At 46.4% G+C, this 17101-nt stretch overlaps 1 protein-coding gene and 1 long non-coding RNA gene across 2 annotated transcripts; one reads left to right on the plus strand and one right to left on the minus strand.

The window, feature by feature from the left end:
• Positions 1-4: 4 nt before the first annotated feature.
• Positions 5-11819, plus strand: LOC106592353 (proton-transporting V-type ATPase complex assembly regulator TMEM9-like; the record flags this gene model as incomplete). The annotated part of the gene is given in 5 exon segments (XM_045696108.2): positions 5-111; positions 419-527; positions 9581-9712; positions 11575-11641; positions 11644-11819. Coding segments are annotated over 5 exon segments (480 nt in total), but the record flags the coding sequence as incomplete, so codon positions are not given.
• LOC123727347 (uncharacterized) lies at positions 1193-2595 on the minus strand. The gene is made up of 2 exons (XR_006759301.2): positions 2478-2595; positions 1193-1744 (listed from the first exon to the last, which is right to left on the minus strand). It is a non-coding gene; the product is annotated as an uncharacterized LOC123727347 (long non-coding RNA).
• Positions 11820-17101: the final 5282 nt, after the last annotated feature.

The raw sequence follows: 17101 nt of genomic DNA on the forward strand, positions 1-17101 counted from the left end.
TTATTCTCTATGTTCACAGAGTTTTGAAGACGTGCGCTGCAAGTGTATCTGTCCACCCTACAGGAACATCACTGGACACATCTACAGCAGGAACGTCTCCCAGAAAGATTGGTGAGAAATGTTCTATCACATAGGTCCTATGCACATCATGCAGAATTCACAATCTGGTCTAACTCAGTCACTCATCTTTGTTCGCTCCTGTTGTCTTCCACAGTACATTTAACTAGTTCTGCCAATGAGCCGTGGATTTAAGGTTCCCCCACTCACACAATTTGCTGATTGATGTCTTCATGTTTCAATGTAGTTCTGGAAAGAATGAATAAAAGTGTGAAGCTTACATCTTGGACTAACATAGAGGCAGTAGACTAATAATAAGAGACTAGTTATGTATAATGTGTGTACCTTTGTCTGTGCTCAGTAACTGCCTCCATGTAGTGGAGCCCATGCCAGTGCCAGGCCATGATGTGGAGGCCTACTGTCTGCTGTGTGAGTGCAAGTATGAGGAACGCAGCAGCAACACCATCAAGGTACTACTGACCCTATACAATGACACACAGAGTTGATTTCAACTGATATTACAGTGAGGGAAAAAAGTATTTGATCCCCTGCTGATTTTGTACGTTTGCCCACTGACAAAGAAATGATCAGTCTATAATTTTAATGGTAGGTTTATTTGAACAGTGAGAGACAGAATAACAACAAAAAAATCCAGAAAAACGCATGTCAAAAATTGTATAAATTGATTTGCATTTTAATGAGAGAAATAAGTATTTGACCCCCTCTCAATCAGAAAGATTTCTGGCTCCCAGGTGTCTTTTATACAGGTAACGAGCTGAGATTAGGAGCACAATAATCCTGCAGCAACAGGATTTGAACCTTTAGTCCATAATGTGCTTGATCGGTGATTAAACTATTAGCTAGACAATAGTAGGATTCATGAAAGTGCAGTACTGTTAATATAACTGTGGGGTTTCAGTGAATTTATGTGGCGTAGGAAAATTTTCAGCAACAAAAGTGATCAAATTAAGATCCTATATCAGTATGTATGAAAATGCCCTCAAATAAAAGGTGACATTCTGTATTGTTGCCTAGTATGGAACATTTGATCTCAAATCCAAAATGCTGCAGTATAATGTAAAATGTAAAACATGTAGCTTCTCTGTCCAAATAAATGAGAGAACCAGACTGAGACCATTGTTCAGAAATGCAAGGTTTTATTTAGGCCTTAATGTTCATCAGTAAAATTCATTAGAATTTCATTAAGGAATGTGATGGCCAAATGTTGTACATTATCTCTGGCTTACTGGTAACTGATGTTGTACATTATGGCTGGCTTACTGGTAACTGTAAGTGTAGTAGAAGGTTCCACTACTCAGACCGCAGGTTACGCTGTGACTGCCAAACTGGACCTTAGTGGTGCAGGTTCCCAGGTGGTCATCAAAGTTTAGGTCCTTGTCCCAGATCTCGAACTTGAGGGAAGCACTGGAAGGCACATTCAGAAAGTTGAATACAGCACTCCAGGATGGGTTTTGAGTATCCTTGTGCCAGTCTGTCATGCCACCGGGTTCGCCACCACACCAAACCTTGACGTAGGGGTCAGGGTAATTACCAGCAGGGTCCCCTCGAAGGCCGCTGGCATGAAGGCCGGACACCCTGACGTTTGCACCATGGACGCCAACCAGCATACAGAGAAACAGCAGTCCCAGAGAGAGGGAGGCCATGGCTTTCAGTAGGGGAAAGAAAACTAAGAGAGGGAAAAAATAAAAGGGAGGGGTTTAAATACATTTGCATGTCAACAGGATGACAAAATATAGCCTATTCAAGCCACATGAGAGTCAGAAAGAACCTAAGTCAAAAACACTAACTGTCTTCAGAGAAGAGGAGATACACCACTAACATCCTTCACAGAGAAGAGGAGATACACCACTAACATCCTTCACAGAGAAGAGGATATACAACACTAACAGCCTTCACAGAGAAGAGGAGATACAACACTAACAGTCTTCACAGAGAAGAGGAGATACAACACTGACAGTGTTCACAGAGAAGAGGAGATACAACACTAACAGTCTTCAGAGAGAAGAGGAGATACAACACTAAAAGTCTTCACAGAGAAGAGGAGATACAACACTAACAGCCTTCACAGAGAAGAGGAGATACAACTCTAACAGTCTTCAGAGAAGAGGAGATACAACACTGACAGTCTTCAGAGAAGAGGAGATACAACACTAACAGTCTTCAGAGAAGAGGAGATACAACACTAACAGTCTTCAGAGAGAAGAGGAGATACAACACTAACAGTCTTCACAAAGAAGGAAAAAAATACAAATTATTTCCAAAAAAGTGAGGAAGGACAAACTATGTTAATTGTCAAGGAAATCCTTTTGTTAGTGGTACAATATGCAAAATGCTATAAAGTACACATGTTTACAGGACTCATTAAAACGATATGAAGATGAGACTGGAGTAGATCTTACCTGTGCTATGTAGAGTCTGTAGACGAGGGTCTATATCTCAGGGGAACCAACCACTGATGGTTTTTCCTGTGCCCAATCGCTGTTTATAAGTACTTCATCGGGCTTCTCCAATTCAACCCCAACATACAGTATGCCCCCAGTATGCCCCCAGATAACCCACAGGTGGTCTTTTCTCAGGGATTCCTCAACCAATGAGAGCACACGGAGGCAGCAACACCTACAATACAGGTGTTACATTTAAACCTTTAATGCTGATTAAATGATGGCCAGACTTTTAACCAATAAGGCAATACCAAGTGGCATATTAAGACAAACAGACCTTGGCATCACCTCAGGGTTGTTGGCATCACCTCAGAGTTGTTGGCATCACCTCAGGGTTATTGGCATCATCTCAGTTACCACCTGCCCCTTGAGTCACTAAACCCCCAAGCGCCACTCTGCGCCACGTGCAGCACAGAGTCAGCCATAGAGCAGCACCTGTGGAGCAGGTTAAGGGTTAAGTGGTCTCTGAGTTGGTGGCACCTGTTTTCGACAAACATCATCACTGTATAATGTGTATATAAACTTCTATTCTGTTGTGTATTCGACACTGAACAAAAAAATAAACGCAAAATGTAAAGTGTGGGTCAAATGTTTCATGTGGTGAAATAAAACATTCAAAAGGCACTCGCACATCTGAGCAAGATTTCATGTGGTGAAATAAAATATCCCAGAAATGTTCCATATGCTTATTTCTCTAAATATTTATTCACAAATTTGTTTACATCCCTGTTAGTGAGCATTTCTCCTTTGCCAAGACAATCCATCCACCTGACAGGTGTGGCATATTAAACAGCATGATCATTACACAGGTGCACCTTGTGCTGGGGACATTAAAAGGCCACTCTAAAATGTGCAGTTTTGTCACACAGCTCAATGCCACAGATATTTTGAGGGAGCATGCAATTGGCACGCTGACTGCAGAAATGTCCACCAGAGCAGTTGCCAGAGAATTGAATGTTAATTTCTCTACCATATGCCGCCTCCGATGCAGTTTTAGAGAATTTGACAGGACGTCCAACTGGCCTCACAACCGCAGACCACGTGTACATTTTCTGGCAACAGCTCTGATGGACGTTCCTGCAGTCAGCCTACCAATTGCACGCCCCCTCAAAACTTGAGACATCTGTGGCATTGTGTTGTGTGACAAAACTGCACATTCATTTTTAGAGGGACCTTTAATTGTCCCCAGAACAAGGTGCACCTGTGTAATGATCATGCATTTTAATTAGCTTCTTGATATGCCACACCTGTCAGGTGGATGTATTATCTTGACAAAGGAGAAATGCTCACTAACAGGGATGTTGTCACATCTGTCGTCAGGAATGGACCAAGGCGCAGCGGGTTGCGTGCTCATCATTGTTATTTATTAGTGAACACGAAAAAAAACAAAGAAACACGACAGTACAACAGTCTTGCAGGCTATACTAAAAGCAATGCAAAAACAACTACCCACAACCACAAAGAAAAACACACACCTGTTTATAGGACTCCCAACCAGAGGCAACTAGAAACACCTGCCTCCAATTGAAAGTCCAGCACCCAACCTACACATAGAAAACCTCTGCCACGTCCTGACCAAAACTAATACAATTACTCCCTCTGCTGGTCAGGACGTGACAGTCCCCCCCCCCCCCCTAAAGGTGCAGACCCCGACTGCACCTAAAAGAAAAGAGAAAAACCCCCAAACAACAAAAAATATCCCCCTAAACTAAAGGGAGGGAAGGGAGGGTGGCTGCCGTCAACGACGGCACTGTGCGACACCCCCCTCCCCAACCCACCTATATAGGAGGCGGCTCAGGTGCGGGACGTGGACCTCGCTCCATCTTCGGCGTCGCCCACTTAGGCGGCGCCGATGGCTGCGCTGGGCAGACAGGCGACTCTGGCTGACCCGGGCAGACGGACCACTCTGGCTGGGCCGGACGACAGGCGGGCCGCTCGGGCTGTGCCGGAGGACAGGCGGGCCTCTCGGGCTGGGCCGGAGGACAGGCGGGCCGCTCGGGCTGATCCGGGCAGACGGGCCGCCCTGGCTGATCCGGGCAGACGGGCCGCCCTGGCTGATCCGGGCAGACGGGCCGCCCTGGCTGATCCGGGCAGACGGGCCGCCCTGGCTGATCCGGGCAGACGGGCCGCCCTGGCTGATCCGGGCAGACGGGCCGCCCTTGCGTCTCCTGACTGGCGGGCAGCCCTGGCGACTCCTGACTGGCGGGCAGCCCTGGCGACTCCTGACTGGCGGGCGGCTCTGGCGACTCCTGACTGGCGGGCGGCTCTGGCGACTCCTGACTGGCGGGCAGCTCTGGCGACTCCTGACTGGCGGGCAGCTCTGGCGACTCCTGACTGGCGGGCAGCTCTGGCGACTCCTGACTGGCGGACAGCTCTGGCGACTCCTGACTGGCGGGCAGCTCTGGTGACTCCTGACTTGCGGGCAGCTCTGGCGGCCCCAGACTGGCGAGGCTGGGCTGACACACTAGATGCCTGATGCGTGGGGCTGGTACAGGACGTGCCAGCCTGGAGACACGCACCTCAAGGCTAGTGCGTGTAGCGGGAAACACTGGACCGTAGAGGCGTACTGGCGGTCTCGAGCGCAGGGTTGGCATCACCCCTTCAGGCTTGATGCCCACTCTCCCCTGGCACATGCGGGGCGCTGGTACTGCGCATACCGGCCTGAAAATACCAGGCCTCACCACAGCACCTACCCCAAAGCACGGGACCTGTCCAGTCTGTTTCAGTCCAAAAAGGGTACGAGGAGCTGGCCTGAGTCTCCAATCTCGCCCCGCCAAACAGCCCTTGTGCCCCCCCCAAAATAATTATTGGGGCTGCCTCTCGGGCTCCCTTACCCACCATGTTCCCCAGTCTTCGCCAGAATTCCTCCGCTGCTTGGTCCTGGTATGGTGGGTAGTTCTGTCACATCTGTCGTCAGGAATGGACCAAGGCGCAGCGGGTTGCGTGCTCATCATTGTTATTTATTAGTGAACACGAAAAAAAACTAAGAAACACAACAGTACAACAGTCTTGCAGGCTATACTAAAAGCAATGCAAAAACAACTACCCACAACCACAAAGAAAAACACACACCTGTTTATAGGACTCCCAATCAGAGGCAACTAGAAACACCTGCCTCAATTGAGAGTCCAGCACCCAACCTACACATAGAAAACCTCTGCCACGTCCTGACCAAAACTAATACAATTACTCCCTCTGCTGGTCAGGACGTGACAGATGTAAACAAATTTGTGCACAACATTTCAGAGAAATGTGCTTCTTGTGCATATGGAAAATCTCTGGGATCTTATATTTCAGCTCTTGGAACATGGGACAAACACTTTATATGTTGCGTTTATATTTTTGTTCAGTGTATAAATAAAAAATTATATATGAAATATCCCTCTCCTCCAACAGACACATCTCAACATCAACATCAGGCCTTCATGAAATTTCTGCAAAGAAACCACTTCTAAAGGACACCAATAATAAGAAGAGACTTGCTTGGGCCAAGAAACACGAACAACGGACATTAGACCGGTGGAAATCTGTCCTTTGGTCTGATGAGTCCAAATTCTAGATTTTTGGCTACAACCGCCATGTCTTTGTGAGACGCAGAGTAGGTGAGCGGATGATCTCCGCCAGTGTGGTTCCCGCCATGAAGCATGGAGGAGGAGGTGTGATGGTGTGGGGGTGCTTTGCTGGTGACACTGTCAGTGATTTATTTAGAATTCAAGGCACACTTAACCAGCATGGCTACCACAGCATTCTGCAGCGATACGCCATCCCATCTGGTTTGTGCTTAGTGGGACTATCATTTGTTGTTCAACAGGACAATGACCCAACAAACCTCCAGGCTGTGTAAGGGCTATTTGACCAAGGAGAGTGATGGAGTGCTGCATCAGATGACCTGGCCTCCACAACCACCCGACCTCAACTCAAATGAGATGGTTTGGGATGAGTTGGACCGCAGAGTGAAGGAAAAGCAGCCAACGAGTGCTCAGCATGTGGGAACTCCTTCAAAACTTTTGGAAAAGCATTCCAGGTGAAGCTGGTTGAGAGAATGCCAAGACTGTGCAAGCTGTCATCAAGGCAAAGGGTTGCTACTTTGAAGAATCTCACATCTAAAATATATTTTGTAGAAAATAGTAAAAATAAAGAAAAACCCTTGAATTAGTAGGTGTGTCCAAACTTTTGATTGGTACTGTACATAGTGAGTCGCCCAGCCCATATCTCCCAGCCCTAAGCAGATGGCACCTGTTTTTGACAAATATCATAATTTATCATCAATTTATACATTAACATCTTTTCTTCAGTTTTTTATTAAAACAAATGTCCATTCTTTTTTACATACAAGACTAAGTATGTCACGTCCTGACCAGTATAGGGGTTATTGGTTATGGTAGTTTGGTCAGGACGTGGCAGAGGGTATTTGTTTTATATGGTTCGGGGGTTATGTGTATGTAGAGGGGTATTGTATTTATGTGTTCCGGGGTTTTTAGTGTATGTTCTTGTTTGGGGTTTCTAGATTTTCTAGGTTTTGTATTTCTTTGTTGGCCTGGTGTGGCTCTCAATCAGGAACAGCTGTACATCGTTGTTCCTGATTGGGAGTCATACTTAGGGAGCTTGTTTTCACTTGTCTCTTTGTGGGTAGTTGTATTTGCACTGCTGTTATTATAGCCTGTGAAACTGTCAGTCTGTCGTTCTTTGTTTCTTGTTTCCGTGGTCACTTTAGTTAAATAAAATAATGATGAGCACGCGCCTTGGTCCCCTTCTCTCTTCAACGACGGCCGTGACAGAACTACCCACCAAACACGGACCAAGCAGCGGAGGAAGGAGCAATGGGTGGACTGTCGTGAGTCATGGACTTGGGAGGAGATTCTGGCCGGAGAGGGCCCATGGAGGAAGTCTGTTGAGGACCAGGAACGCTACTGGGGAACACGGCTGGCGAGGAAGCCGGAGAGGCATCACCAATAATTTTTTTTGGGGGGGGCACAAGGGTAGTTTGGCTGGGCCAAGGGTGAGCCCTAAGCCAGCTCCCCGTGGTTATTATGGGGAACATATGAAGTGGAGAGCGCTGAGGTATGCTGAAGTGCGTACAATCTCGCCCATACGCACGCACAGTCCGGTGCGAGTGATCCCAGCCCCTCGCAGGTGCCGTGCTAGAGTGGGCATCCATTGTGCTACCTGTCCCAGACCTGTTGTCCCAGACCTGCTGGAACCCTGACCTATTCACCGGACGTGCTACCTGTCCCAGACCTGCTGTTTTCAACTCTCTAGAGACAGCAGGAGCGGTAGAGATACTCTCAAAGATCGGCTATGAAAAAGCCAACTGACACTTACTCTTGTGTTACTGACTTGTTGCACCCTCGACAACTACTATGATTATTATTATTTGACAATGCTGGTCATTTATGAACATTTGAACATCTAGGCCATGTGCTGTTATAATCTCCACCCGGCACAGCCAGAAGAGGACTGGCCACCCTTCATAGCCTGGTTCCTCTCTAGGTTTCTTCCTAGGTTTTGGCCTTTCTAGGGAGTTTTTCCTAGCCACCGTGCTTCTACACCTGCATTGCTTGCTGTTTGGGGTTTTAGGCTGGGTTTCTGTACAGCACTTTGTGATATCAGCTGATGTAAGAAGGGCTATATAAATAAATTTGATTTGATCCAGCCTGGTAGGAGGATGCCTGCGCAGCGCATCTGGTCACCGGTGCGCCTCCTAGGTCCAGGCTACCCTACGCCCTCTCTACGCACGGCAACCATCAGGCCCCTGCACAGCCCAGTTCGCCCTGTACCAGCACTCCGCTCATACAGGGCTACTAGTTCCATCCAGCCAGGACGGGTTGTGCAGGAGGTGCGATCGAGACCGCCAGTGCGTCTCCACGGCCTGGTATATCCAGTACCAGCACCACGCACCAGGCCTCCAGTGCGTCAGCCCAGTCCAATTCAGCCTGTTCCCGCTCCTCGCACTAGCCTTAAAGTGCGTGTCTCCAGTCTGGTAGCTCCACTACCAGCCCCACGCATTAGGCTTCCAGTGCGTCAGCTCAGTCCACAGTGTCCGGCAACAGTGTCCGGCAACAGTGTCCGGTCCAGAGTGTCCGGTCCAGAGTGTCCGGTCCAGAGTGTCCGGTCCAGAACCGAGTAAGTCTGCCTACAGCCCGGCACCGAGTGAGTCTGCCTACAGTCCAGGGTCATCAGTGAATGGCCTCAGGCAGAGGATTTCAGTGGGGGTGGATGGGTCAGGTAGGGGACTGAGGCCTGAGCCGGAGCCACCTCCATTGTAGGTTTGGGGAGGGGGGGGGTGTAGCACAGGAGCTGTCGGTGACGGCAGCCACCCTCCCTTCCCTCCCTTTAGTTAGGGGTTTATTTTTGGGGTTTTTGTTGTGAGGTGCATCCGGGGTCTGCACCTTTGGGGGGGGGGGGGGGGGGGTATTGTCACATCCTGACCAGTATAGGGGTTATTGGTTATGGTAGTTTGGTCAGGACGTGGCAGAGGGTATTTGTTTTATATGGTTCGGGGGTTATGTGTATGTAGAGGGGTATTGTATTTATGTGTTCCGGGGTTTTTGGTGTATGTTCTTGTTTTGGGTTTCTAGGTTTTGTATTTCTTTGTTGGCCTGGTGTGGCTCTCAATCAGGAGCAGCTGTACATTGTTGTTCCTGATTGGGAGTCATACTTAGGGAGCTTGTTTTCACCTGTCTCTTTGTGGGTAGTTGTATTTGCACTGCTGTTTAGCCTGCAAATCTGTTAGCTATCGTTCTTTGTTTATTGTTTTTCCGTGTTCGCTATAAAATAAATATAATCATGAGCACGCAACCCGCTGCGCCTTGGTCTAATCACTTCAACAGTCGTGACAAAGTATTACTGTATTTGCAAATAACCTGAATAGTAATATTATCTATAATATTTAAATAACAAATCATATGAAATATCCCTCTCCTGCTTTTTAGATACATCCTTCCTTTCCTCTCTTTGTACCCCTGCATGTTTAACTTGTTTGCCTTTGCATGTCAGAAAGCAACCAAAGGCTTTGTCTGCTAAACTTGAATCCAAGCTACATTTATTTTCCATCCCCCCAGGTGACGATCATCATCTACCTGTCAGTGGTGGGCTCTCTGCTACTCTACATGTTGTTCCTGCTGCTGGTTGAACCTCTCATCCGTAAACATGACCCCTACATCCAACCCCTTCACAACGAGGATGACTCTGAGGTATATAAACAGATATACACTACACAGAGGAAACAAACTCGTCTAACCCATCAATTAAGTTTCTAGTTGCTTTCAAGGTGCATTTTATTTATTGTACCCCTCTTACTGGGGTTAGTAGATATGTGATTGTCCTACCTAGCTATCTTAAGATGAATGCACTAACTGTATGTCACTCTGGATAAGAATGTCTGCTAAATGATTAAAATGTAACCTCGGCAAAAAAAGAAACGTCCCTTTTTCAGGACCCTGTATTTCAAAGATAATTCGTAAAAATCCAAATAACTTCACAGATCTTCATTGTAAAGGGTTTAAACACTGTTTCCCCATGCTTGTTCAATGAACTGTAAACAATTAATGAACATGCACCTGTGGAACAGTCGTTTAGACACTAACAGCTTAGGTAATTAAGGTCACAGTTATGAAAACTTTGGACACTAAAGAGGCCTTTCTACTGACTCTGAAAAACACCAAAATAAATGAAAGTGCCTTAGGCATGCTGCAAGGAGACATGAGGACTGCAGATGTGGCCAGGGCAATAAATTGCAATGTCCGTATTGTGAGACGCCTAAGACAGAGCTACAGGGAGACAGGACGGAGAGCTGAATGTCCTCGTAGTGGCAGACCACGTGTAACAACACCTGCACAGGATCGGTAGATCTGAAAATCACACCTGCGGGACAGGTACAGGATGGCAACAACAACTGCCCGGGTTACACCAGGAATGCACAATTACTCCATCAGTGCTCAGACTGTCCGCAATAGGCTGAGAGAGGCTGGACTGAGGGCTTGTAGGTCTGTTGCAAGGCAGGTCCTCACCAGACATCACCGGCAACAATGTCGCCTATGGGCACAAACCCACCGTAGCTGGACCAGACAGGACTGGCAAGAAGTGCTCTTCACTAACAATTCGCGGTTTTGTCTCACCAGGGGTGATGGTCGGATTTGCGTTTATCGTCGAAGGAATGAGCGTTACACAGAGGCCTGTACTCTGGAGCGGGATCGATGTGGAGGGTCCGTCATGGTCAGGGGCGGTGTGTCACAGCATCATCGGATTGAGCTTGTTGTCATTGCAGGCAATCTCAATGCTGTGCGTTACAGGGAAGACCTCCTCCTCCCTCATGTGGTACCCTTACTGCAGGCTCATCCTGACATGACCCTCCAGCATGACAATGCCACCAGCCACACTGCTCGTTCTGTGCGTGATTTCCTGCAAGACAGGAATGTCAGTGTTCTGCCATGGACCGCGAAGAGCCCGGATCTCAATCCCATTGAGCATGTCTGGGACCTGTTGGATCGGAGGGTGAGGGCTAGGGCCATTCCCCCCAGAAATGTCTGGGAACTTGCAGGTGCCTTGGTGGAAGAGTGGGGTAACATCTCACAGGAAGAACTGGCAAATCTGGTGCAGTCCATGAGGAGGAGATGCACTGCAGTACTTAATGCAGCTGGTGGCCACACCAGATACTGACTGTTACTTGTGATTTTGACTCCCCTTGGATCAGGGACACATTATTCCATTTCTGTTAGTCACATGTCTTTGGAACTTGTTCAGTTTATGTCTCAGTTGTTGAATCATGTTATGTTCTTACAAATACTTATAAAAAAAATATTTGTTTGCTGATAATAAATGCAGTTGACAGTGAGGATGTTTCTTTTTTTGCTGAGTTAAAAATGTATGGTGTATGCTTCTTAACATCTGCAACACAATGTTACCTCTGATGGGAGGCTGTGGGATGTGAGGGTTATGAGGAACAATTCTGGTGTGCTGGTTTTTGTGTCACTGATTAACGTGTGTGTGTGTGTGTGTGTAACGTCCTGTTCTGTCTCTGTCTCTTTGTCTGTGTGTGTCCCCCCCTCCCTTACAGGACATGCGGCTGCAGCCTGAGTGTGCTGCTGCTGCCCAGGGAGGCAGAGGTAACACGGTACTGGAACGGTAGAGGGAGCCCAGGTCCAGGAACAGCGCAAGACTGTCTTTGACCGACACAAGATGCTTAGTTAAACCTCAATGGCTGACTTCAGATCAGAGGCTAGAGTCACCTCCCAAGCTTCGTCCACATCTGCTACTGTTGTAGTGTCATTAGCTACATGTTGTTCTTCAGGATTTCAGTCCCTTTGCAATTTCAATACAGTCCCTGCACATTTAGGATCATTTATGAGCGTTATGGTAATTCTGTTTGGAACGATTGCTGGCCCATTTGTCCTTTGTTTCCAAAATAGTGGTTGCTGTCATGAGAATATAGATGTGTATCAAAATGAGCAGAATAGCCAAACAGCAAAGGGGAAGTAGTGGTTGCATCATCATCTCTGCATCATCTGCATGGAAAGATAAAACAGGAAATGGAACTGGATATATTACAATCACTTTATCCAAAATAAGCTTTGATAAAATAGGACTGATTCAGAATATTTTTTATGTGCCTAAGCACATTTTACAAATAATTTTCAATCCTCATTGTAGCATTGTTTTGTGAAGCTACCTCAGCGTACCGGATACTTTAGGTAGGCTGAATGCTTGTGAATGATAGGCTCACTGTAAATAGGCTGCCAGTATGTAATTGGTTACCTTAGTTATTAGCTGGTGCTAAGCCAAGTTCATTCCTTAGTTTAAGCACTGTTTATCATCAGAACCACTTGTGGTTCATTTTGCACTTCCTGATGATATCCTTTGCACTTAAAGACACAAGCAAGGAAAAGGTATTCCTTTATTTAGCCATGTAATGATGATTGATAGTTTGGCTGGCTTTGAAGAATTTGTTGTTGATAGGCTGTCTACCTGGAGTGGACACAGATGAGTGAAACCTCTGAGGATGCTAAATGTGATTGGCTTAGCTTGTAACAATCATTGTAATGTAGTAATTAACTGTAGAATCATTGGTTCATGTTTTTTGGAATCACTGGAATGCCAAATGTCTTTGTATGATTCCAGAGTGGAATATTGCAGTCAGTGGATTGTTTCACATTCTATTAACTAGCACTGACTGAGGCTCTGTGCTGTGTGCGTGGAGGGGCGACATTTCCAGTCACAGTCTGAGGTGAAGTTATGCTAGCCTGCTTTACCTTAAACACACACACACACACACACACACACATTGAGAATTGATGAAAAGGTCTATTGAATTATTATTGAATTCATGTTTTAGCTGACGTATTTTAATGCAGATGTATTCTTAATTGACATTATTTTGAATGTAATTATCAAACTGAATATGGTAGGTGTTGTATGTTGATGTTAAAGACATATCAACTGATATGTGTGTTTTGATATAGGCTAGGATTTTATTACATTGTTTATTTTAGTTGGACTCTGTTCTGAGATCTTGCAATGTTGAAAGAATGTCTGTGTAATTGTCTACATCATGCTTGGAAAACAGTAAAAATGGCCCTTGGTTGAGCTTATATTTATCCTGTTGGAGTTATTTGGTGAAATCAGTGTAACATAGTTTGATTGAAGCTGCTTATGTATTTATAGACGATGTTAAACCCCTTGTTGTCACTTGAGTTACCTGCCGCCATATCCCTCATCTTCAGAGGTGCCTGTATGACTCATGACCACTAGATGGCCACACGGCACATTATGATGTGGAAATGGAAGTGGTCCTATGTTAGGTACGGTATTAACTGGAACTGGGCCCATGATCTATAATACCACACCGTGCACATTTAGTCAATTCAGCACTTAGCTTTAGTCAATGACCATAATATATTTTATCTTTGAGACTTAGAGAGCTGTTTTTTGTGTGTCATTTTTAACTAAGATTGAGGTGGAGAGAGTATTGAGGGTGAGTAACAGGGTAGTATTATGAGATGGCACCGGAGAAGAAGGCTGAGGTAGAGTAGCTGTAGACCACACTATCTACTTAGAGATTTACGCCATAAGCGTAGCACACCATGTACATTTTGTCAATCCAGCACTTAGCTTTAGTCCATGACCATAATGTATCTTTGAAACTTAGAGCTGTTTTTTGTGTCTTTTTAACTAAGATTGAGGTGGAGAGAGTATTGAGGGGGAGTAACAGGGTAGGGGTGGATGGGGAGTATTATGAGATGGCGCCGGAGAAGAAGGCTGACGTTTTATGTGTTCCCAACCATTTGTGTTTTTGTTCGTTTCTAACTTATTTCGTACATAATGTTGCCGCTACCATCTCTTATAACTTCTGGACATCAGGACTGCGATTACTCACCATGGACTGGCAGAATCCTTTTTTTCCTTCAACGAGTTTTTCAAGCCCGACGTGAATGATGTACTGCTTTCCCGGGAACAGGCCCAGATCCCCGTGAAGAGAAGGCGGAGAAAAAGGGGCCAAAGGGCGTGCTGCCTTCTGAGAATTCGGAGGCGATCGAATAAACCTTCACTTCCTTCCATTCTGCTAGCAAACGTGCAATCTTTGGAAAATAAAATCAATGACCTACGCGGAAGATTAAACTACCAACGGGACATTCAAAACTGTAATATCTTATGCTTCATGGAGTCGTGGCTGAACGACGACGCTATCAACATATTGGTAACACTCTGTACCGGCAGGATTAAACAGTGGCGTCTGCTAAAACAAGGGGCGGCGGACAATGTATTTTTGTAAATAACAGCTGGTGCACGATATCTAAGGAAGTCTCGAGCTATTGCTCGCCTGAGGTAGAGTAGCTGTAGACCACACTATCTACCTAGAGAGTTTCCATCTGTATTTTCGTAGCTGTTTACATACCACCACAGACTTAGGCTGGCACTAAGACCGCATTCAATGAGCTGTACTCCGCCATAAGCAAACAAGAAAACGCTCACCCAGAGGCGACGCTCCTAGTAGCCTGTGACTTTAATGCAGGGAAACTTAAATCCGTTTTACCAAATTTCTATCAGCATGTTAAATGTGCAAACAGAGGGGGAAAGAAAACTCTGGACCACCTTTACTCCATACACAGAGACGCATACAAAGCTCACCTTTGCCCTCCATTTGGCAAATCTGAACATAATTCTCTCCTCCTGATTCCTGCTTACAAGCAAAAAATAAAGCAGGAAGCACCAGTGACTCGATGAATAAAAAAGTGGTCAGATGAAGCAGATGCTAAACTACAGGACTGTTTTCCTAGCACAGACTGGAATATGTTCCGGGATTACTTCAATGGCATTGAGGAGCACACCACATCAGTCATTTGCTTCATCAATAAGTGCATCGATGTCATCGTCCCCACAGTGACCGTACGTACATACCCCAACCAGAAGCCATGGATTACAGGCAACATCTGCACTGAGCTAAAGGCTAGAGCTTCCGCTTTCAAGGAGCGGGACTCTAACCCGGAAGCTTATAAGAAATCCTGCAATGCCCTCTGATGAGCCATCAAACAGACAAAGCGTCAATACAGGACTAAGATTGAATCGTACTACACCGGCTCTGACACTCGTCGGATGTGGCAGGGCTTGCAAACCATTACAGACTACAATGGGAAGCACAGCCGAGAGCTGCCCAGTGACACGAGCCGACCAGACGAGCTAAACTACTTCTATGCTCGCTTCGAGGCAAATAACACTGAAACATGCATGAGAGCACCAGCTGGTCCCGGGAAGACTGTGTGATCACGCTCTCCACAGCCGATGTGTGTAAGACCTTTAAACAGGTCAACATTCACAAGGCCGCAGGGCCAGACAGATTACCAGGACGTATACTTCGAGCATGCGCTGACCAACTGGCAAGTGTCTTCACTGACATATTCAACCTCTCCCTGTCCGAGTCTGTAATACCAACATGTTTTAAGCAGACCACCATAGTCCCTGTGCCCAAGAACACTAAGGTAACCTGCCTAAATGACTACTGACACATAGCACTCATGTCTGTAGCCATGAAGTGCTTTAAAAGGCTGGTCATGGCTCACATCAGCACCATTATCCCAGAAACCCTAGACCCACTCCAATTTGCATACCACCCCACAGATGATGCTATCTCTATTGCACTCCACACTGCCCTTTCCCATCTGGACAAAATGAACACCTATGTGAGAATGCTATTCATTGACTACAGTTCAGCATTCAACACCATAGTGCCCTCAAAGCTCATCAATAAGTTAAGGATCCTGGGACTAAACACCTCCCTCTGCAACTGGATCCTGGACTTCCTGACGGGCCGCTCCCCAGGTGGTAAGGGTAGGTAAGAACACATCCGCCACACTGATCCTCAACACAGGGGCCCCTCGGGGGTGCGTGCTCAGTCCCCTCCTTTACTCCCTGTTCACTCATGACTGCACAGCCAGGCACGACTCCAACACCATCATTAAGTTTTCAGATGACACAACAGTGGTAGGTCTGATCACCGACAACGAGGAGACAGCCTATAGGGAGGAGGACAGAGACCTGGCCGTGTGGTGCCAGGACAACAACCTCTCCCTCAATGTGACCAAGACAAAGGAGATCATTGTGGACTACAGGAAAAAGAGGACCCGAGCACACCCCCATTCTCATCGATGGGGCTGGAGTGGAGCAGGTTGAGAGCTTCAAGTTCCTTGGTGTCCACATCACCAACAAACTAACATGGTCCAAGCACAAGAATACAGTCATGAAGAGGGCACGACAAAACCTATTCACCCTCAGGAGACTGAAAAGATTTGGCATGGGTCCTCAGATCCTCAAAAGGTTCTACAGCTGCACCATTGAGAGCATCCTGACTGGTTGCATCACTGCCTGGTATGGCAACTGCTCGGCCTCCAACCGCAAGGCACTACAGAGGGTATTGCGAATAGCCCAGTACATCACTGGGGCCAAGCTTTCTGCCATCCAGGACCTCTATACCAGGCGGTGTCAGAGGAAAGCCCTAAAAATTGTCAAAGAGTCCAGCCACCCTAGTCATAGACTGTTCTCTCTGCTACTGCACGGCAAGCGGTACCGGAGCGCCAAGTCTAGGTCCAAGAGGCTTGTAAACAGCTTCTACCCCCAAGCCATAAGACTCCTGAACATCTAATGTAATGGCTACCCAGACTATTTGCATTGCCCCCCCCCCCCTTTACACCGCTACTACTCTCTGTTGTTATCATCTATGCATAGTCACTTTAATAACTCCCCCTACATGTAAATATTACCTCAGCTAACCAGTGCCCCCGCACATTGACTTTGTACCGTACCCCCCTGTACGGTATATAGTCTCGCTATTGTTATTTTACTGCTGCTCTTTAATTATTTGATACTTTTATTTCTTATTCTTATCCTTATTTTTTTAAACTTCATTATTGGTTAAGGGCTCGTGAGTAAGCATTTCACTGTAAGGTCTACACCCCTGTTGTTTTCGGCGCATGTGACTAATGCAATTTGATTTGACCATAATATATTTTTTATCTTTTACTAAGAGAGCTGTTTTTTTTTATCTAAGATTGAGGTGGTGAGAGTATTGAGGGTGAGTAACAGGGTAGGGGTGG

Source organism: Salmo salar, chromosome 15, assembly GCF_965601325.2.
Source record: "Salmo salar chromosome 15, fSalSal1, whole genome shotgun sequence".
Taxonomy (NCBI): Eukaryota; Metazoa; Chordata; class Actinopteri; order Salmoniformes; family Salmonidae; genus Salmo; species Salmo salar.